This window comes from Nomascus leucogenys, chromosome 1a, assembly GCF_006542625.1.
Source record: "Nomascus leucogenys isolate Asia chromosome 1a, Asia_NLE_v1, whole genome shotgun sequence".
NCBI lineage: Eukaryota > Metazoa > Chordata > Mammalia > Primates > Hylobatidae > Nomascus > Nomascus leucogenys.
The window spans coordinates 47,398,278-47,422,316 of NC_044381.1; the positions used below are offsets into that span (position 1 = coordinate 47,398,278).

Below are 24,039 nucleotides of genomic sequence, written 5' to 3' on the forward strand. Positions count from 1 at the left end.
CCCAAGGCTCACTTTACCTCAGTAAACATGTTTTCTGTAACGTGTTTTTTACTGAAGAGGGTAGCTGTATGCCCCAGGGGACCATATCGTAATTGCTCAGTGGTTTGTGTGTTTTCAAAATTATGATTATAATTTTGTATTTGAATTATTAATGTGTTCATAATATAAATGACAGAATATAAAGCTTTAAAAAAAAAAAAAAAACCGTATTTGTTGATGTAAAAACACAGTATACACTGCGTATATCTCCTGCCACAAGAGATACATCTTTTGGGTGTAGTGTCAGTGTCCCGAGATGGATAATCTGAGATCTTTGTTTTTCAAAAAGGATCATGACAAACAGGTTGAGAAACAAGTTTAGAAAGTTAGAAATAGATTCAAGCTTTGCTGTTTGGTTTCAGTAAAACCAAAACTAATTTCTCAGTGCCCTCACATACTTGGTTAATTGCCCCAAAGGGATAATAAGGAGATAATATGTTTTTCTAAATGTAAAAAGTAGATTTTATCCATGTGGCAATGATTTCTACAAACAGGAAGGTTATTTTTATCTAATGGGCGATATTTACTGAAATGAAATAAAGTCACAGATTGGATGGAAAAAGTGAAACAATATCATAGTTGGAAACATGGACTTGTAAGTTTAGTGGCTGAAAGCGTTTTTTAGTGGTCGTATAGAATGTGTTTCAAACTGGCCAGCACTTTTAAATAATTTTTTTAGTTTAAATGCATTCGGGGAATATGGACACTTTCTAGATCACCCGATGCCTTTTCTCTTCATGTTGTCTCACAGTGGCCAGTTCATACACAGGTTACCTATAAGGTTTTTGAATTTGTGTCCTATGCGTATAGAATACTTAAAAGCAAAAAGATCGTCTTTTATCTTTACAAGGTCTTAGGATAAAAATGAAAGTCTCAAGCACTTAGTAATATTAAATGGGGGGAAATGTGCTATTTGATAGTTTTTTCTTTTTTCACAGATACTTCTAGTTGTCAGATCTATTAATTTATTTTTTATTTTATTTTATTTTTTGAGACGGAGTCTCGCTCTGTCACCCAGGCTGGAGTACAGTGGTGCGATCTTGGCTCACTGCAACCTCTGCCTCCTGGGTTCAAGCGATTCTCCTGTCTCATCCCCCAGAGTAGCTGGGACTACAGGCACATGCCACCACACCAGGCTAATTTTTGTATTTTTAATAGAGACAGGGTTTCACCATGTTGGCCAGACTGGTCTCGAACTCCTAACCTCCAGTTATCCACCCACCTTGGCCTCCCAAAGTGCTGGGATTACAGGCGTGAGCGACCGCATTCGGCCTGATATATATATATATGTATTTTTTTTGAGACAGTCTCGCTGTGTCACCCAGGCTGGAGTGCAGTGATGCGACCTCCTCTCACTGTGGCCTCTGCCTCCCAGGATCAAGCAAGTCTCATGTCTCAGCCTCCCGAGTAGCTGGACCACAGGTGCATGCCACCATGCCCAGCTAATTTTTCTGTTTTTTAGTAGAGATAGGGTTTCTCCCTGTTGGCCAGGCTGGTCTTGAACTCCTGACCTCAAGTGATCCACCTGCCTCGGCTTCCCAAAGTGCTGGTATTACAGGCGTGAACTACCGCGCCTGGCTCTCAGATATTTTTAAATTTGAAAATTAAGAATATATATCAATATCAAGTAGCAGAAACAGAATGAAGTGTTATAGAGGCGTTAAGTAGTAGGGAGACATAAAACTTAAATCTTTAAGCTAGAAATAGCTTAAGGAATTATCTGATGCAGCACTCTGTTGTAATATATCAAAAATGGAATCACAGTTTTACAAATCAGGCAGCTGCAGCTCAGAGAGGTTAAATTCCCACAGACCTGTTTATGCAGAGCGGTAAATGAAGAAGTAGAACTAAAATTGGGGACTCTGCTACTCTGGCCATTAACTCAGCCTCGCTGGACCTGAAATCCTGACGGCGGAGCCGAATATTTCTTGATAATTTCTGGGTTTTTGATTTGTGTTTTTCTTTATTAAAAATTGTGTATATTTAAGTGTTTCTGTATTACTGTCCAGGTGTGATGTGGGTATTTAATTTTGTTACCTATAGTCAGTCTTGTAGAAGTTGATCTTGAAAACCATTTTATTTTTTTATTATTATTCTTATTTTTGAGACGGAGTCTCGCTCTGTAGCCCAGGCTGGAGTGCAGTGGTGCGATCTTGTCTCACTGCAACCTCCACCTCCCAGGTTCTAGCAATTCTCCTGCCTCAGCCTCCTGAGTGGCTGGGACTACAGGCACGTGCCACCACACCCAGCTAATTTTTGTATTTTTAGTAGAGTCGGGGTTTCAGCATGTTGGCCAGGGGTAGTCTCGATCTCCTGACCTCATGATCCACCTGCCTTGACCTCCCAAAGTGTTGGGATTACAGGTATGAGCCACCACACCTGGCTGAAAAGCATTTTAAAAAGAAAGTTTATAGATCAAAAATTTGCAACTAGACATTAAAAGGAACCGTTTGCTGACCACAAAAACTTTTATATGTTTTCTTATATTATGTGTATTCTTATAAAAGCAACTAAAGAAGTTGCTTTTAAATGTATTTGAATAGGAAATGCATTTTGCTATCTTTTTATTGGAGGTAATTCAAAAGTTTGCATGTTTTCACTGTATGACATACAGGTATATGCTTTCACAGTTATTAAGTAAAGAATTATTCAGTTTCTATCCCTTGAAAATCTTCATATAGGAAGCATTAAGCTTTGGTATAACATTGTTTAGTTTAGAGAGATTCAACTGAAAGTATAAACTAAAAAGGATCTCATTAAAGAGATCGAAATTTCTTTATCAAAATTGTGTCTTAATAAGGAAGGGTGTTATTCAATAGTGTGAGAAGATATAATGGAAATTATGGTAGAGTTGCTTTTTTTTCTGCCCAAATACGGTACTACCTTCTGTTTTTTTCAGCTCTACATTACTGCCCCTACTTTAGCCCTCAAATGTCCTAGATTGCCAGTTTAATGTATTTGGGACATTGCCATTAATGATCTTAGCTGGAAAGCATCCACTCAAATACACATGTCCTTTGTGAACCATATGCAAATAAAATATGGGAAACTTGGAATGCCAATATAGAGAACTCTTATTACAATAAATCTGAGGTAAGCCAGGTAGTCTTCCTCCAAGTAATTGTGAGAATTTTTCTTTTTGAGATGGAGTTTCACTCTTGTCGCCCAGGCTGGAGTGCAATGGCATGATCTTGGCTCACTGCATCCTCTGCCTCCCGAGTTCAAGCAATTCTCCTGCCTCAGCCTCCGGAGTAGCTGGGATTACAGTTGCCTGCCACCACGCCCAGCTAATTTTTGTATTTTTAGTAGAGACGGGGTTTCACCACGTTGGCCAGGATGGTCTCGAACTCCCGACCTCAGGTGATCCGCCTGCCTCCGCCTCCCAAAGTGCTGGGATTACAGGCATGAGCTGCCATGCCTGGCCGAGAATTTTTCATCAGTACCTAGCTTTACCCTCCAAGAGTCCCTCTGGTGAGATTTTGACAGTTTTTACCATGCATGCCTGTGAAAGTAGGTTTAGAAGGTTATATTGCCTTTCAGTGCTAGTCCACTCTAGATGTGAATGAGTATGTTCCAAGAAGGGATTTTAGTAATTTCTTTCCAGTTTTTATGTTGTTAGTTAGAAGGCTGAATTTCAGGACTTCATCCTTATTTTGTTTGTTTGTTTTTTAGACAGAGTCTCACTCTGTCACCCAGGCTGGAGTGCAATGGTGCAATCATGACTCACCACAGCCTCACCTCCTGGGCTTAAGCAGTCCTTCGGTCTCAGCCTCCCGAGTAGCTGGGACCACAGGAGTGAGTCATCTTGCCTGGCTGATTTTTTTCATTTTTGCTAGAGATGACATCTCACTATGTTGCCCAGGCTGGTCTTGAACTCCTGAGCTCAAGCAGTCCTCCCACCTCAGCCTCCCAAAGTGCTGGGAATTACAGGCATGACCCACTGCACCTGGCCCCATCCATATTTTAATCTATATTTTCAATCCCTTTACTTTGATTTAGCCATGTGTTCTTGGAGAAGTTATTCTCTTGGATTAGCATTGTCCCCATCTGTACAATGGGGATAATATTAGTATTAGCAGGATTGCTATAGGGATTAAATAAGGCAGTACATATAAAGTGCTTTACATCTGTTGCATAATAAGATACACCATCGTGGTAGCTGCTGTTATCTGACAGAATTTCTGCAGCCATCCACTTCTGTATAAAAGCAGTAGGAGTTGATTGAGGTCTTTGGAGGAAGAGAGAAGTTACTCTTTCTAGAAAATGACAGGAAATGTAGTTTTATGGAGAAGCCTTTGTGACCAGAAGAGAGGAAGAGTTTAAAAAAGGAATTCGGTTCCCTATCACTTACTGGCTTGTGAACTAATAGGGGCTTTTCTAAAGGGTATTGCTATTATTTTAAATTTGTAATGAGTTTTTGCCTAAGAAACCTGTAATAAACACTGAAGTTAGATGCAGTTTTTTTCGATAATGTTTATAATGATAAGCAAACTAAATGAGAATGGATACATCTCTGAGTAAAAGAAGTGCTTATCTGAAAAAAAAAAATTGTTCAGACCAGAAATACTGGCCTTAAAAGATTATGATAATTTAATTGGGAGTAGGGGGAGTATTAAAAAGGAAGTATTAAGGTAGCGCAAGGTAGCCTGATTTTCTGTTGAAATGACAACTTCCCTTTTAGTATTTTATTTGTTCAGTGTATTTTGATTGATTTTTTAAAACTACTTTTCCAACACTTTAATTTTTTTAATTTTTTAATTTTCTCATATTATGGAAGGTGTTTGCAGAATTTTGTGATAGTCATCTCAGGTAGTTTTAGCACAATGCTTGCTGCCTATCCTTTAGCACTCTCAGCAAGCTTTTTATAAAATTGGAGGTCCTATATTTCCTTTCCGGCCAGCCAGTTCATTGTAATTGCCATACTAGTAGTAATGAATTCCTCTGAAAACTTGATGGAGGAATTACTTCATGTAGGGCATTTCAGTAGGTTTATGTTTCCAAGCACTAATATGTTACTAATAGTTTCATTTTCTAAAACTCGATATGTTATCAAAGCTATCTAAAAGAATTTTTTATGGTTTAATCCCACAATCACTTTAACAAGTTGAAAAGTTGTAAGTTTTAAAAAGGAACAGGATGATTTTTATTCATTATGCGGATTATAGAAATATAATAGCAGAGTTTATAAACAAATGTACTTAGAGATAACTTTTGTTTCAATTGCCAGTTGTGTTTTTCCTTTGAAATATGCGCAGTGTACAGGCCGTTCAAAGAAGCTAAAATGAAAGTAAAGGTAAAATGAGAGATAGTTGTCCTTAGTAAATAAAATTTTGGCTTGGACTTCTTCATATTAATGGAGAGACCCGGCTTAGGTGTTATTGATGGCTAAATTTGCAACTAAATGATTGATTTTTCACTCCAGATGAGGATATAGTTGATTTCTGAGTTGTCTAGGGGTACATTGTCCATTTTGCCTTATTGAGATTGTTCACTTATAGAAGATGAAAGCAAATGTGGTTGGTTTTAATGAGAATAACAGGTGTACTTACAGATATAGAATATGTAAGATATATTTACAATATGTATTGTAATATTTTAATGTAATAGAATTATAGGTATACTTGCCTTCAGAGTATAATTTTTCTGTTGCTTTACTATGCTCAGCAGTATACCAGGAAGAGATAATAAAAATCAAATTATATGATTGAAGTAGAATTCTTTTAAATTTTCCAAAAAGATGATTTCTATGGATTAATGTCTGCAGGTGATGTGCTCACTGAATACAGTATTAAAGCATTTTGTCCATGGGACAGCTACCTTTCCTTCTGCTCTGCATTCAGATGTGATTCATTCTCTCACATGATTTAATACATACGTAAGGTCTGCTTTTTACTCAGGAGTGGCATTATTTAATATTGCCAATAATATTTTTCACCACCTTAAGAAAACAAGAAGCAGAGGTCCAGACCTAGGAAGCCACGGAAGACTAGAAATGAGGAAAATGAGCAGGATGGAGACTTGGAAGGCCCTGTGATCGATGAGTCTGTGCTTTCAACGAAGGAGCTGCTAGGCTTACAGCAGGCTGAGGAGAGACTGAAGAGAGACTGCATTGACAGGCTAAAAAGGGTAACATCCTTATATATATATTTGTTGGTTAGAATCGTGGTTTTGGCCTAAATTTTCTTATTAATTGAGTATACATGCTGTGATCAGTAAGATATCCTACTTTGGTTATCAGTATTTAAGCACTACAAGTTAAAAGTGATGTCCAGTGTGATTTAATAGGATTAGGAGTCATTGCTATTATACTTAAAATGACTGTTAGGGTAGTGATAAAGGGAACAATAACAGTAGCAATTTTAAAAGTGAAGAAGAAGCCAGGCATAGTGGCATGCCTGTAGCCCCAATTACTTGTGAGGTTGATGCAAGAGGATTGCTTGAGCTCAGGAGTTTGGGGCTATAGTATGCTATAATGGTATCCATGAATAGCCAGTTCACTCCAGCCTGGGCAACATAGTGAGACTCCTGTCTCTTTAGAGAAAAGAAATTGAAGGGGAAATCATTTCCTGGCTGATTTTGTTTATCTGAATGTTTGGTTTTACTTACGTCTCTCTCTAAATAAATCTCTTCAAATTATAGAGACCACGAAACTACCCTACAGCAAAGTACACCTGCAGACTCTGTGATGTTTTAATTGAATCCATTGCATTTGCTCATAAGCATATCAAGGAGAAGAGGCACAAGAAAAACATTAAGGTAAATTGAATGTAACCCAAACAAGTCTGCTTACTTGTCAGTTGTTATTACTTGTCATCTTTGTGGCTTTCTTCTCCTTAAGGCTATGATATTGATAACTTTACTGCTTTATTTATTGAATATATTTGAGCCAAAATACATAATACTGGTCAGATGTATTTTACTGGTTAATCTTGTGAATTTCCTTAAGGGCAGCATCAGGATATATGAAGTCATTGATAGGACCCAGGTATATGTCCTTATACTAGTATTAAAGCAAACAGTGTTTATAAGTGCTGTTTTTAATATTCTTTCCTTACACTTTCTCCTTATGCCTGCCTATCCTCTGTTATCACTGATCCACATTATGTGCATAAGGAAGTATGTATATGTTTGATAGGATGAAAACTAACACAGCTAAGATGAGAAGGGAGGGCTAAGAAAAAGAAAACTCTATAGGGTGTTGTCTTCATGAATGGTAGAAGGTAAAAACTATGTGTAAGTCATTTTTAATCTCAACATTTGATCTTAAAAGGAGAAGCAAGAGGAAGAGTTGCTCACTACGTTACCCCCACCAACACCCTCTCAGATAAATGCAGTTGGCATTGCCATTGACAAAGTGGTACAGGAATTTGGCTTACACAATGAGAACTTGGAACAGAGGCTAGAAATTAAACGTATCATGGAAAATGTGTTCCAACACAAGTTACCAGGTATTTTCTAGATTTGTTTTTCTATTTAACTACCTAAAAGTACCTCATTCATTTCTCCTACCAATAGTAATTTTCACCAAATAAAAATTTATTTACCACGTCATGAAGCTCTTGCGTTTTCTATTTTTTTGGTTTTTGTTTTCCCTGGCTTTCCCTAAGGTAACAAGGACTTTCATATGCATTGCCATTATAAACCTGTTTCCATTATAAATTTTACCCTGTGTGTGAACTTTAAGTTGAATGCCCTGCATTATTGGGGCACTATGGGACTCTTGTATATATATTTGTTTGCCTTTCTGCTCATCTAAATTGACACCATATTTTGAGTTAAAATCAAGAGAAGTATCCTGAAGTTATTTTCAGGTTATTCATGTCAAAAAAAAAAAAAAAAGGTTTTATTTAACTGTACTTAAAAGAATTGCAGCATCTAAAATGAACTTTGAAAACTAGTTTTAAGAAATTTGTATTGGTTTTTGTGCACTGTTGAATTGATTTTGCAAGTTATGTCTGTCTTCTGCCTGTTTTTAACTTCAGACCTTTGGCATGATGGGGAGGGGGGACAACTATTTGGAGTGTATTACTATGAAAATTTAAGTTCAGGTATGTTCAATGCCTGACACAACTGCCATCAATACTTGATAGCAACAAACCCCACCCCACATCATCCCCCAAACCCCACTGGCCATTCCTGTTTAGGTAGATGGTTGGAATAGCTTCATCATTCTCAATTCTTGCTGTGCATTAGAATTATCTGTGAAGCCACGGACAACTATTTTTACAAAGCTCGACAAGTGATTCTGATCCACAGCTGGGGTTGGAATCATTATTTATATTTGTCACCTTATAAATCTTAAAACTGTTTGTTCTACTGAAAGATCATACATATAGTATTTGTAACATATATACTTTCATAAGAATAAGGGAAAATAATCTCATTTTACTATACAGGTATTTCCTGAAAAGTCAATTGTAATTTTGATGATTTTTACTGTAAAATTTCATGTAAAAATGAATGTACTTTGTTGTGGAAAACTGCTAAAACCCAAAGAAATCACTTGAATTTTAGCAAACCTTAAACAAACAAGAAAACCAACCCCGATGAGAAAGGATACTATTTTGGCATCATAGTAAAACATTGAAAATAAATGATATAATATAGATAGTACACATATACACACACGTCGTCCTCTGAAGAGTGAAGTGTCTGCTGCCTAGCGTTTTAAATTATATCAGTGATATTGTAATTATTTTTCAAAAGTTTATAGGGATTTTGTTACAGCAAATGCTTTTTGTTCATAATGTAATGAGAAATTCATATTAAATATGTCAGAAGATTATTTTTATTATTGTTTTACTAAAACCTCCTTATAGTAAATTACACCAATGGGTGCATTCTAAAAGGTGAAAAGAAACGTTTGCATTAGCTCTTGAATATATTATCAGGTTTATAAATTTAAACAAAGGCATTCTTTTTCAACTGGCACATTTAAAAAAGTATTTTAAATATTTTCTTCATAAAATGTGATATTTAGATAATAGTATTTTCTTCATAAAATACATGATAATGTAGCAGTTTGACGTTTTACAACTGACATGAAGAGTGGCTGTTAAGCTAAATCATAGTTGATGCAGCCTTCCCTGTTAAATTAAGTGAAGAGCAAAGAGCCACCTATTTCTATCTTTTGTTTATGCTAGTCTTGAATACAAGTTTGCTTTTGTGTGTAATTTTAATTGATGGTTCTGTTTCTGAAATAGCAGTGTTTTAAGTTTTGAGAAATTCTACTGTGTTTATTACTTTTATTTATTTATTTATTAGATTGTTCCCTAAGATTATATGGGTCATCCTGTAGCAGATTGGGTTTCAAAAATTCGGATGTAAACATTGACATCCAGTTTCCAGCCATTGTAAGTACAAAATGAAATGCTGGCACTTTCAGAGTGGTATGGAAATCCTTTCTTACAAATGTAAACTGTCTATGAATATATTTTAGATATTTGAAGATATTTTAAGTGTAATGACAGCATCCACTTGCCTTCAGTTTCAGAGCTTTTTTTTTTTTTTTTTAAATTTTCATACTTATTTTAGTCTATAGATCTTTTATACATCCAACACTGGTTTTTCAACCATGTGCACCTGATGGGGGTGTTTAGGTTCTGTTACTTAAAAAGAGTAAATTTTCTTGATAAAATCAACTTTCCAGTGGCAGAAAGGGAATTCAGATTTTAAACAGTGTAGATATTTAAACATTTATGATCTGAAAGCTTAATTGTCTCTGGAGTTTCCTCTTTTTGTATACCTATTTTGTTAAAATAATTAGGCTTTTAAAGAATCACACCTAGCCTGGATTTCTGGTTTAAACATGATTTAAAAGTATGTTGATGAGTTAGAATTTTAAAACTGGAGTGTAGCAGGACACGGCACAGTTCTGTAGTCCCAGCTACTCAGGAGGTTGAGGCGGGAGGATCACGAGCCCAGGAGTTCAAAGCTGTAGTTAGCTGTGACTGCACTTGAGAATTGCCACTGCATTCCAGCCTGGGCAACGTAGTGAGACCCTATCTCTTAAAAAAAAGAAAAAAACCGAAAGGCACTTTAGTAGATTATCCATTTCTCTGCTGGTAGTTCCCACAGGCCTGTTTATAGATGATGTGTTTGCAGTTACTTGGGTTGCTTGTTAAAAATCCATATTCTGAGCTGGGTGCAGTGGCTTCACTCTCTAATCCCAGCTACTCAGGAGGCTGAGGTTGGAGGGTTACTTGAGCCCAGGAGTTCATGAACAGGCTGGCCAGCCCCACCTCTCTCAAAAAATATCCAGATTCTGGGGCCCCAGAGGTTCTATTTTACAACCTCTTACGTCTTGTTATACCTGAGTGCTGTAGCTACCTGGTAAGCTACCCAACAGACTATTTTTTTACCCTCAAATTCTGATCAGTGATTTACCAGCCATAGCAGTTATTTTGATCTGGTGTCATTAATTCATTTAGCAAATATTCACTCATCCCATTTGTATGGCAGACATACTAGGTTATAAAGGACAAAACAGAGATGGTTCCTCTTTATGGAACTCATCTAGTAAAGGAGATTAGTAATTACCTTGTAATTGTAGTGAGAGCTGTGCAGGTAAAGGTTCAGGGATAGAAAATGACAAGGGCTGGGCAGAGATACAGCAGTCATGAAGGCCTCTTTGAAGAGGGAACATTTAAGCTGAGTTCTAAAAGACGAAAAGGAGCCTGCAGGAGAGGGGGAAACGGGAGGGAAAAGAGTTTCAGGCAGGGGGAGCAGCATTTGCAAATACCCTAAATCAATAAAGAGCTTGGCATATTCAAGGAGCTAAAAGAAAGGTTGTGTAAGTATGGTGAAGGGACCAAGAAAAAGAAGAGCAGGCGATTAGGATGGCTAGATAGGCTGGGCTTGACTTGCCGAATTGTGTAGATCATGGTAAATAAAGAATTTGGTTTTGACCTAAGGGCAGTAAGAAGTCATTGAGAGTTGTAAGGATACAGTTTATGATTTTAAATGGCTCCTGCTCCAATGCAAAACAAGGATTTTAAAAAGAAGTGCAAGACTGACTCCGGGACCAGTAAGCTATCTGTTGCAATGGTATTAGAGTGAGAGGTAGTATTGTTAGCAGTTTGACAAACTTCCAGCTACCACTTTGAGACTTGCTGAGAAGCAGGTTAACCTCAATAATTAGTTAAATCAGAAGTTAGTTGTGTAGTAGGTCTCTTGCCCACATTCATCTTCATTTGGTGTTGATCTGTCTGTCTTTGACTGACATATGCAAACAGCATAGTGAGTAATTACTTTGGTAGCAATGTGCATTTCTCATTTAGAAAGGAATTTGGGGAACTTCAGATGACTCTTATATCAGTGAAGCAAAATCACTTAGGAATAATTTCATGTATTCATTGATTTATTTCCTAGATGTCTCAGCCAGATGTCCTCTTACTTGTTCAAGAATGTTTAAAGAACAGTGGTAAGGCCAAATTCCACATTTAAACATTTTTTATGTTGTCTATAATTTGGATATATCTTATTTCTCAAACTTTGAAAATAGCAAGGCGTGCTTTTAAAATTATTTATATGGGTAATATCCAAAGCAAAAAGCAAAGCAAATGCCCATGAATTATTAACTAGAGTCCTGTTAGTAGTTCTACTATGCAGAATAACCATTTCATAAGTAAAGCTATTTTAGCTTGATGACATCATCACTATTTATAAAGATTAAATGAGTCCTAGATGTGACTAAGAAATGCAAAATATGAAAAATGTACTCTTGAGGGTAAAACTAAAGGATAATCTGCTTTTATCAATGGTTAAAATCAATATTTTACCAATAGTGAATAGGTGTAACCCAACCCTGATTAATGAATCCACAGAGTGGTGCCCATTTAGGTTTATCAGTTGTCTAATACAATGTCCAGCTTGGGGCTTTATGGCTTTTTGTGTTTTACATAGTCCTTATGAAACTATGTCATCTCTTGAATTAGTCATCCCCATCCTCCTTGTTTTGGTTAAATTTTGTCTTCAGTCAATACATATTTTGACACTGAATATTTTAGTAGCTTTGCAGCAACTTTGTTTTTAAATGTATTACCTATATTTCTAATTGTTATCCGTATAACATTTGAATTTTCTGATCCAATGATGCAGTCACTTCTAATGAAACATTCACTTTACAAACTAAGGATTTTATACTAATGTGATAACTTGGTTTTTGAATGTAATATTTTTTCCTTTTCAAGTCATTTCAGAGCATTATTTAGCAGTGGTCTTTCAAAAGACTCAACAGCTAAGGGACAACTGGTACTTGTACTTTATCTGGTTCTGCTTTTAAACAAAGCTTTAATTAACCCACTTAATATTTTTCTTCTTTCCTCAGACTCCTTTATTGATGTTGATGCAGACTTCCATGCTAGGGTGCCAGTGGTGGTGTGCAGAGAAAAGCAAAGGTCTCATTTCTTTAAACTGTTTATTTACTAACTCTCAACTTGCCAAAAGCACAAGTACTTTACTACATCTTAATGTCCAATTTCTAGAATTATAAGCTTTTTATTTGGTTTTCACACATGGTTCCTACTAACATTCTCCCTATACTTTTGGCATTTGATGTAAAAGGGGAAAATCCCATTTTAAAAATAATAAAATGACTTAAAAGAAAAAATATAGCAAGGAAGTATTTCGGTCCATTTCAACTCGTTAAAAAAACAGCCTTATTAAATGGTTACTTGCTGTAATCACCTGTATTTTGCCACCCTTTTTGGCAGCATTTATGGCAGTGCTGAGTAACAGTGTGACCTCTCTGGTTTATCTCTCTCTCTTCCTCTGTGTGAAAGCATTACTGTCACTACTGTAAATGGGTGGTTTATAGGCTGTAATGATTCTTCATTAGGTACATTCCTCCAACTCTTGGGAAACACTCTTTTATTGTTACAGAGATGAATCATGCTCCCATTTGAAACATTTTTTTTTTTTTGAGACGGAGTCTCGCTCTGTTGCCCAGGCTGGAGTGCAGCAGTGGCGCGATCTCGGCTCATTGCAACCTCCGCCTTCTGGGTTCGCGCCATTCTCCTGCCTCAGCCTTCTGAGTAGCTGGGACTACAGGCACCCACCACCACGCCTGGCTAATTTTTTATATTTTTAGTAGAGTCAGGGTTTCACCCAGGATGGTCTCAATCTCCTGACCTCGTGATCTGCCCACCTTGGCCTCCCAAACTGTTGGGATTACAGGCGTGAGCCACCACACCCGGCCCGAAACATTTGATAATATTTTCCTTATTTGTGTTTCCGCCCAAAAAATAATTTTAATGTTTGAAAACAAAATTATTGATCTGAAAAATAAAGTTTACTCAGAAAATAGCCACGATATCTTTTTTGTAAAGAAAATTTATTAAATTACTCATAAAGATGTAGTGAGTTTTTTTCACTTTTAAGCTTTTTATTTTTGAAGTATTAGTTGTTGGCATAAAAGACACTTTGAGACCTGTGTAACACTTTTTTCTTTTTTTCTTTCCCATCCTCATCCCCCACCTCTCACCAGTGGTCTTCTGTGTAAAGTGAGCGCAGGAAATGAAAATGCTTGTCTGACAACAAAGCATTTAACCGCCCTTGGAAAACTAGAACCAAAGCTGGTTCCTTTGGTGATTGCATTTAGGTACTGGGCAAAGGTAGGCTTGAGGTCTTTATGCATGAATACATTCTACATATGTATAAGCAGTATGCTTTGATTTTTACTTAATTTAATCTTCAGGTTTAAATGCAAATTTATAGACATCAAAAGAGAAAGGCATCTGAATTTTGCAACAGAAATGTACAGACGGAAGATTCAGTGTTTCTATTTCACTTTAACAGTATTGCTCAAAAGATCAAAATGATTTATAGGGCTTATTAAAAATCAGATTTGTGAGTCAAATCTCAGAGGTTAAGGCCCAGGAATTTACATTTTAACTAGTTTACCACAGTGGTTGTTAGGCACAGGAAAGTTGAGCTAAAGCTTCTCATATCATATCCAATAACATATACAGAGACTGCAAAAAATAGAAGATACTCTGTGATCTTGTTTACATTTCCATAGTGTTTTAAATACATTTCAGTTAAAATACTCAAACACTAGGAGATTTAACATTCCCCCAAAATGTAAGGTTGAGTCATGATTATAAAATTGAGATTCTGTCGCTTGAACCTGGGAGGTAGAGGTTGCAGTGAGCCAAGATCGTGCCACTGCACTCCACCCTGGGTGACAGAGCGAGACTCTGTCTCAAAAAAAAAAAAGAGATTCTGTGTATGTGCTTTTAGAGAAAATCCAAAGCTTTACTGATTCAGGTGTATCAATAACAATAGATACTTCCCGTTTCTTGGATCCTGAATGAACAACGGATTTCCCACTCTTCACTGGCTAAATTATAATTATAATATGCTATCCTTTGAAAACCACCGCCTGCTTCATCACTAAGTAGAACATGCCTTTTTAGTTGTTATTTCCATTAGTGATGATGAGTTTGTCCACGTTCTCTCCCCACACCAATCTTTGTGACCAAAGCATGCGTATGCAAGACACTATGGGTTAGGGTAAGAGTACCATTGAACTGGCCTAATTTGTAACTGAACAATCATTTTTAATTCATTAACATGTATTTTAAACAAATGAATGAATTGACCATGGATATCAAAAAATAAAATAGGAAATAATATTTTAGGGCCATCCACAAGGAGTATGGTTAACAGGATTAAATATTCGAAAATGAAACTATCACTTAAAACCACAATATGTGGTTGCTGCAAAAGTATAAGGAAGTTGTATATTTTATAACTGCTATTTTTGTCTGAAGAATTACCGTAAATCATGTAATAAACAAGAATGAGGTTACAGATTTTAGGCCAAATCGTGTAAATGACAAATTCATACAAAAAGAATGCTTAACTTTCTTTTCTCTTGTTTGTAGCTTTGCAGTATAGATCGCCCTGAAGAAGGAGGTCTGCCACCTTACGTGTTTGCCCTGATGGCCATTTTCTTTCTTCAGCAGAGGAAAGAACCCCTTTTGCCTGTATATCTAGGATCATGGGTATAAAACATTTTTTTGCTTATATATCTGAACAGATTTTATTGCAGGTCCACAATTAAATTTTGCATAATTTCAAAATCTAGACACCTAACCAGAACTGACGTGGATTTATTTATTCTAGTAGTGTGAATATTCATACCTTTCACTGCTGAAATACTAATGTGTTTGATTTCAGTATGTTGCCCTATAACCTGCTTAGGGATATTATTACCTTTCTAGACTGCAAAATCTCTTAATTTTTGAAATATATGTTGTCCTGAGACGAACAAGAGACTGACCCTGTAAATTTACCATTTGGTACATTCTTTCTTTGGGTACAGTTTTCTAAATTGATACTTGAATTTACATATCACCTCCAGACAGACAGACTGTGGGAAGCATTTGGTTCACTGTAACTTACTTTCTGTTTCTAATCTATTTCTCCCCATAACCTGTAAAACAAAAAAACATATAAACATTGAAACTGCTACCACAAGATGCAGAACGTAATCGTCATCTCTTGAGAATAATATTTTGACATTATTTTAAAGATGAATTAGAATTCATGTGATCACTCTTTCTGGATAAATTAATGTTGAGTTGATTTGTTCAAATAAGATTTAAGAAGGGACCATCTGAAAGAGTCAACATGATATTAGCTCATCCTCTTAGAAACCTTATTTTTAATCCCTTGGTATTACCTTGATATACTTTTATGTGTAGAAAAACTCCCATTTTATAGAAGGACCCCTTAGTGAAAAGCTTACTTTGACACATTGGCTATTGTAACTACTTTTCTTAATGCACACAAGTTTCTCTCATCATTTAAGGAGTTCTTTTTTTTTTTTTTTTTTTTTTGAGACGGATTCTCGCTCTGTCGCCCAGGCTGGAGTGCAGTGGCGCAATCTCGGCTCACTGCAAGCTCCGCCTCCCGGGTTCACACCATTCTCCTGCCTCAGCCTCTCCGAGTAGCTGGGACTACAGGCGCCCGCCACCACGCCCAGCTAATTTTTTGTATTTTTAGTAGAGACGGGGTTTCACCGTGGTCTCGATCTCCTGACCTCGTGATCTGCCCGCCTCGGCCTCCCAAAGTGCTGGGATTACAAGTGTGAGCCACCACGTCCAGCATTTAAGGAGTTCTTAACATTGAGTACACATCAAAAAATATATTTAAAGATAATTTTTTCCTTATACTTAATAAGCTGAGATTAGGCAGGGACTTCTATCTACCAGGCCATGGGAATAAAGACTGAAGTAGAACAACTCACTTAGAAAACTATCCTGGCATAAGGGATTATTGCATGCTGTGTATCTTAGTAACCTAAAGATAGTTCTCTTCGTGCCTGTGGTATTGAGAGAATTCAGAGCCATGAGAGGGTATCTCTACCAGACTACTGTCCTGGTAGAAAAAAGAGCAAGAGAACAAAGTCAACACTTAGTTGATAAATAACTCTTTCCAGCACACCCAAGTAGGAATCTGTGAAAGTCTTTGAAGTTTTCCTTTCAACTTGATCTAAGAGAGACAGAAATTTAGGATAGGATCAAATCAGTTGGACTCCTGCACCTAAAAAACCCTGACACAAGTTGGATAAGTTGCCTTGCTCACTACCATCTTACTGAATGAGATCTGCTTTTTCGTGTGTCTTGATCTTCTCTAAGTAGTCATCTGTCATTAACATGAGAATGCAGGAAAAAGAAAAATCTCTTCTGGTGATGAGATTCTCCTAAGGATACTTTAGGGTAGTATGGATACCCTTTCCTATGGCCAGCATATTATTTCCTTGTTAGTGATACTGGAAACTCTCTAAAGTGATACTGAATTTGATTTTGATTGGATCATGTTTATTCAAAATTTAATGACAAAAGCAGGTATGTGGTGATCAAACACTGGATTGAAATCATTGGATCCATTAAGGCACACTACCGCCTGAACCAAAATGATCCTGCAGTTTTCAGCATTTTAAACTAGTTAGGAAGTGAAGCAAAAGGAACTAATATTTACTAAGTATCTTTATGCCAGATATTTTACATACATTATTTCTGCAGAAAATCCAATGAGGTCCTCATAATTCTGTACATGGAAGTATCTAAATGTTAATTCCTTCAAAATATTTAAAGCACTGTGTATACTAGTCATCGTAGTAGTCCCTGAAATACAAAGATGGACAAGACCAAATTCCCTGTCAGGAAGTATAGTGTATTGTGCCTGTGTTCTCTGATCTGTCTTTTCACAAATCTTTTAGTCATTCTGTCCCAACCTACCCAGATCTCTTCCATGTTGGAGACTCCAACCTCTCCAACCTTTATTCCCAATCAAAATTCCCATTTTATGGGAATCTTGATATGATTGAAGTTAATCATAGTGAGTTGTGAATGAAGAATAATTTTACATTATGCAAACCTAGTCCTTAGCAGATATTCATACTTTAGAGATGCCAGATAATATAGTAGAAAAAAGGGTAATTTTCAAGTTTACCAGCACTGGGACTCATCTTGGTTTTGCCACTCACATCCTTGTGACCTTGAGCAAGTTATTTAATCTCTGAGCCTCAGTGTCATTCTGAACCTTAAATGAGATAATGAATGTAAAATTCTTGAAACAAGGAAGGAGAACAAATGTTATAGTCCTTTTCTCCTTCAGTAGAAAGTCAGGTTCCACTTACGGTGTGAAAGTGAACTCCTAATCAAGTGATCCTTCTGCAAATAACAACTATAAACTCTGGGCAAAATACAGAAACAACAGCATGAATATCCTGCAGACTGAACAAATGCAAACAGGCTTTAGAGGGGAGTCAAAACTTGGAGCAAATGACCAACACAGAGTGAGTCTCCTGTTTTTCTGTAGCTCTACCCCTAAAAGCAACTCTGATTTAAGACAAAAATCAGTCCTCTTCCTAGCCAGAGGAACCAGGGCCACCAGAAGATAAGGGGTACAGAAGGAGGAACTGAAAGGAAAGATAACAGATAAGTGGAACCCTTAAAACTCTTAAAAATAAAACCCTTAAAAAGAACCCTGGGTATAAAAACTCAGGATGTCTCTGCCCAACTCCTGAACCAGTTTAGTTTGGTGTGAAAGGAACCCAGAAGTTGTCACTCTCATCCTCACAAGAAAAAAAACTGAACCAACGGAAAATCAACAATTCTTTTTGGATCCATCAGACAATTGATGTCATGGGCAAACCACTGCCCCCAGAATTAGAGAGCAGGGTAATAACAGTGAAGCACAGCTTACCAGAGCAGAAGGCCAGGAGCGGAATCCTGCCACTGAAGCCAATACTAGGGTAGAAAATTTTAAAGTGTAGTTGACAAATTTCTGAAGGCTCAGTTTGGACAGCTTGAAGGTTAAAAATTTCTCCCATTCTTAGGAGGGCTTCCTCAGACTTTTGTGTGAGTTTTAACTCCAGGAATCCCCCTAAGTTCTGAGGGTAAAGACCTGAGAAAAATCTCCCAGTGCCTCTGGCAGGGTGAGAGGAAAAGTTGTCATTTAGAAATAATGCCCAGAGCATTCTTCTATTATTGAAAGCCTGCCCTCCGGAGGTACTCTCACTGAAGCCTAACCACCTTGGGTTTTACTAGCCAGGGGAAGGGAGGTACCTAACTCCACTCCTCTAGCCTTCCTTTCTCATCTAAGTAAGAGTGGTAGTAGGAGAACTGGGAAATAGTTATGAAGGTCACCGTCTAGGGGCATAGGCTCACTAAAAGACTGAGACCTAATCTTAGGACTATACAGTGTTTCCCCTCTCCAGGGATCACAAGGTCTGAACTACAAGTCTCAGACCTTTTTTAAGAAGTCTTTAGGGAAACATAAAGGCAACAAGGGAGACAAAAACAAGGACACCAGAGGAAGTTTCAGCCACGACAGCTGCAGAAAACAATAAACATCGTAACTCCTAGCCAGATAAACATAAAACCTCACCCTAAAAGCCTGTTTACCCAGTATATCATGTCTAGCTTTCAACAAAAAATTACAAAGCATGCTGAAAGGCAAAAAGTACAGCTTGAAGAGACAGAGCATGTGTCAGAACTTAACTTGGATATGACAGATGTTGAAATTGTCAGACCAGGAATTTAAAACAATAATGATTAATATGCTAAAAGCTGTAATAGAAAAAATGGACAACATGCAAGAATAAATGGGTAATATAAGCTGAGAAGTAGAAACTCTAAAAAGGTTTAAAAGGAAACGCTAGAAATCCAAAAAATTGTAACAGAAATGAACAATGCCTTTGGGCTCATTAGTAGACTAGACATAGCCAGGAAAAATCAGTGAGTTTGAAGTGATAGCAACAGAAAATTCTCAAACTGAAAAGTAAAGAAGAAAAAGGAACAAAATACCCAAGAACTGGGTCAGTTAGTCAAGGTTGAAACATGTGTATAATGGTAATACCAAGAGGAAAAGAAAGAGAAAAAAGAACAGAAGAAATAGTTGAAGGACTAATGACTGAGAATTTTTCAAAATTAATGCCAGACTCCTAAACCAGGCCTGTGTGGGGCAGACTGAATATAGTTAGGAGCCAAGGCTTAAAAAACTGATGCAGGATCTGAGCCATAATCTACTGGAGGTGTGATAATTTCCAGTTTGCCTAAACAAGTTAATTACCTGCTGCTAAAACAAAAACATCACTTTTTTGGAGTAAAATAAATGATTCAAAATTTTAATAATATAATATTTACAATGTCTAAAATACAATCCAAAATTACTCAAAAAGAGTCAAGAAAGTGAGACCTACTCTCAAAGGAAAAGAAAATGAACAAAGGTAAACTCCAAGATGCAACTGTCAAAGACATTAAAGCAGTTATAGCTATGCTTCATAACAGAGGAAATAATACATGTGGAATAAATGAAGAGATAGGACATGTCAGCCAGAGAAGTAGGAAATATCAAAAGAACCAAATGGAAATTTTGTCTTGAGTGGACAAACAGAAAACACTCAAATGTTAGACCTAAAACCAATGATATCAGTAGTCACCTTAAATATTGATAGACTAAATATCCCCACTAAAAAGCATAGATTACCAGAATTTATTTGTTTATTTTTAACTTGCAGGTTCAAAGGTACATGTGCAGGCTTGTTATATAGGTAAACTCGTGTCATGGGTTTGTTGGACAGATTATTTTATCACCCAAGTACTAAGCGTAGTACCCAATAGTTATTTTTTCTTGCTCCTCTCCCCCCCTTCTACCCTTAACCTTCAAGTAGGCCCCAGTGTCCATTGTTCCCTTCTTTGTGTCCGTGAGATCTCATTATTTAGCTCCCACACGTAAGTGAGAACTTCTGGTATTTGGTATTTGGTTTTCTGTTACTACGTTAGTTTGCTAAGGATAATGGCCTCCAGCTTCATCCATGTTCCTGCGAAAGACATGATCTTGGGTTTTTTATGGCTGCATAGTATACCACGGTGTGTATGTACCATATTTTCTTTATCCAGTGTGTCACTGATAGGCGTTTAGGTTGATTCTACGTCTTTGCTATTGTGAATAGTGCTGCAGTCAACATTCGCATGCCTGTTTATGGTAGAATGATTTGTATTTCTCTGGGTATATACTCAGTAATGGGATTGCTGGGTTGAATGGTAGTTCTGCTTTTAGCTCTTTGAGGAAAGTGTTCCCTTTTCGATGCAACCTTGCCAGCATCTGGTATTTTTGACTTTTTAATAGTATTCTGACTGGTGTAAGATGGTATCTCATTGTGGTTTTGATTTGTATTTCTCTAATGATTGGTGACGTTGAGCTTTTTTCATATGCTCGTTGGTTGCATGTATGTCTTCTTCAGAAAAGCATCTGATCATGACCTTTGCCCAAACTTTTTAATGGGGTTGTTTATTTTTTCCTTGTAAATTTGTTAAGTTCTTTATAGATGCTGGATATTAGACCTTTGATGTATAGGTTGCAAAAATTGTCTCCCATTCTGTAGGTTGTCTGTTTACTCTGTTGATAGGGCTGTGCAAAAATTCTTAGTTTAACTAGATCCCCTTCAGAATGAATTTTAAAAGCAAGACTGTATTCTAGAAGAAATAAATTAAATGTAAAGACATAGAGGTTAAAAGTAAATGGATGGCAAAAGATGTAAATTGTAACCAAATGAGAGAGGCTATGTTAATATCAGATGAGATTGATTTCAAGCGAAAAAATATGCCAAAGACAAAAGGGACATTTTATTAGGGTAGGGTCAATTCATTGGGAAGACAAAACAATTGTAAATGTTTGCACCTATTAAGAGGGCACCCAAATACATGAAGTAAAAATTGATGGAATCTATTCTACCATCAGACAAGGAGATTTTAACAGCCTTCATCAATTGACACCTGTGTTAGCTAAACAAAAAATCAGTATATATAGTATAAACTGATACATAATACCAACCACCTTGACCTAATTAATATTTATAAAACACTATACCCAATAACTGGAGAATACATGTTTTTTTCAAGCCCATATGGTACATTCATCAAGATATACTACATGCTGGTTCTTTTTGTTTTTTTAATTTAAGAGACAAGGTTCCACTATGTTGCCCAGGCTGGTCTCAAACTCCTGGGCTCAAGTGATCCTTCTGTCTCGGCCTCCCAGAGGAGGGCCTATGCTGGTTCTTAAAATAAGTCATAGTACATTTGATAGGATTCCATGGATTAAAGAGGAATTCAAGTGGGACATTAAAACATATTTTGAACTAAATAATAATGAAAATATAAGATAGCTTGGCATAGTGGCACACACCCTAGTCCCAGCTACTCAGGAGGCTGAGGTGAGAGGATTGCTTGAGCCCAGGAGGTTGAGGTCGAGGCTGCAGTGAGCTATGATCACACCACTGCACTCCAGTCTAGACAACAGAGCAAGACCCCATCTCAAAAAAAAAGAAAGAAAAAAAATACAAGATATATAAAATTTGTCAGATGCAGCTAAAATAATGTGTATAAGGCAAGTTTTATATTTAAATGCTTAAATTCAAAAAGAAAGGTCTAAAATCGGTGACCTAAAGGTCCACCTCAAAAAGCTGGAAACCAAAATGGGTCAAAGACCTAAATGTAAAAGTTAAAAACTCTGAAACTCCTAGAAGAAAACCTAGGGAAAAACCTTTGCAGAAAGGATTTCTTAACATACTAAAATCAATAAAGAAAAACGTTAAGAAATCAAACTTTATTGAATTCTAAAACTGCAGCTCTTCAGAAAACATCACTAAATAAACAAAAAGGCAAGCTACCCAGTTGAGAAAAATATTGAATACATACATCCAACCAAGAAATAGTCACTACGCCTAATATTTTCCAAAGTGTTTTCTGTAGAAGACTAGTTCAGTCTGTCAACAAATCTTTACTGAGCAGTTACCGTGGCCAGGCACCAACGATTCTGGGTGTTACTGTTAGAAGTGGTGAACAGGGCAGGGCATGGTGGCTCACGCCTGTAATCCCAGCACTTTGGGAGGCCAAGGTGGGTGGATCACCTGAGGTCAGGAGTTCAAGACCAGCCTGGCCAATGTGGTGAAACTCTGTCTCTACTAAAAAAATATATAAAAATTAGCTGGGCATGGTGGCAGGCGCTGGTAATCCCAGCTACTTGGAAGGCTGAGGCAGGAGAATCGCTTCAACCCAGGAGGTAGAGGTTTCAGTGAGACGAGATCATGCCACTGCACTTCAGCCTGGGCGACAGAGTGAGACTCTGCCTCAGAAAAGAAAAAAAGAAGTGGTGAACAAAACACAATTCTTGCCCTCGAATTTATACATCCAGTGGGGGCAAGAGACTAATAAATATATATGCAGTGGTGGTACTTTCTCTGAGGAAAAATAAACCAGGGTAAGGAGGACAGAGAATGATAAATGTGGAGCTCCTTAGAGAAAACATTTGAGCAGAGCTGAATAAAGTGAGGGAGAATGAGTCATATTCTCCCTCACTTTGTTAGGGGGAAGAGCATTTTAAGCAGAGGGAATACCAGGTGTCATCTCTGAGCCAAGAAGATAGAAGGATCAGAGAAGTAGAAAAGGGCCAGGTTACTCAGGCCCTGGAAAGGACTGCATTTCATCTAGAGTGAGACGGAAACCACTATGAACAGGAGAGTGTGTCTTCTGTTTTAGAAGGATCACTCTCTTCTAAACCAATGAAGTAGCCCATAGCCCATTTGGTATAAAAATACACTTGGGAAATGTGATGTCACATCCATACTCCATCCCATATTATTTTGTTCATTAACCTGTTTTTGTTTGTTTGTTTTTTGTTTTTTGTTTTTTTGAGATGGAGTTTCGTTCTTGTTGCCCAGGCTGGAGTGCAATGGCACCATCTCGGCTCACTGCAACCTCTGCCTCCCAGGTTCAAGTGATTCTCCTGCCTCCGCCTCCTGAGTAGCTGGAATTACAGGCAGGCGCCACCACACCCGGCTAATTTTGTATTTTTAGTGGAGACGGGATTTCTGCATGTTGGTCAGGCTGGTCTTGAACTCCCCACCTCAGCTGATCTGCCCACCTCGGCCTCCCGAAGTGCTGGGATTACAGGCGTGAGCCACCATGCCTGGCCTGTTCATTAACCTGTTTTAAAGGCTGTGATAAATCCTATCATACAATGAAGAAACCTGTTCAGCTCTGTTTGACATTTCACAAGCCTTTTCAACTAGACCATTTTCTTTTGCATTAATATTCATTAATAGCACATAAAATTTACTTTGAAAATGTCCAGCATAACCAGAATTAATAGTATTTAAAATTATTTTCTAGTTAGATGGATCTAGTTCTTGTAATTTTCATTTTCTAGCAATATAGTTGTCTTGTATTTATTAAGCAGTTAGTATGTGCTATATGCTACAAGCAGATACTACCTCTATCTGAGTACCTTATGATCATTTTTTTTATATCATAACCATCCCATGAAGGAAGTCCTAGTGTTACCCCTTTTTAAAGGAACCTGAGGCCTACAGAGAGTAAGTACCTTACTCAAGGTTGTACAGCTAGTATATGAAGGCGCTGAGATTTGGGACCAGGCAGTTTTACTTCAGAACCCATGACGTCAGCCACTAGGCCATTTTGC

The 24,039-nt window shown here is 37.2% G+C and overlaps 1 protein-coding gene across 3 annotated transcripts in view; it reads left to right on the forward strand.

Annotated features, from left to right (window-relative positions):
* The window catches only part of TUT7 (terminal uridylyl transferase 7), a 65,641-nt gene that overhangs the window by 2,041 nt on the left and 39,561 nt on the right, over positions 1 to 24,039 (forward strand). For all 3 annotated transcript variants that reach the window (XM_012500825.2, XM_030809231.1, XM_030809217.1), the window contains 8 exons: positions 5,984 to 6,165; positions 6,679 to 6,795; positions 7,310 to 7,487; positions 9,304 to 9,392; positions 11,410 to 11,461; positions 12,368 to 12,437; positions 13,526 to 13,652; positions 14,928 to 15,047. In XM_012500825.2, the coding sequence (XP_012356279.2) occupies positions 5,984 to 6,165; positions 6,679 to 6,795; positions 7,310 to 7,487; positions 9,304 to 9,392; positions 11,410 to 11,461; positions 12,368 to 12,437; positions 13,526 to 13,652; positions 14,928 to 15,047 (935 nt within the window). The remainder of the gene's footprint in view (positions 1 to 5,983; positions 6,166 to 6,678; positions 6,796 to 7,309; positions 7,488 to 9,303; positions 9,393 to 11,409; positions 11,462 to 12,367; positions 12,438 to 13,525; positions 13,653 to 14,927; positions 15,048 to 24,039) is intronic.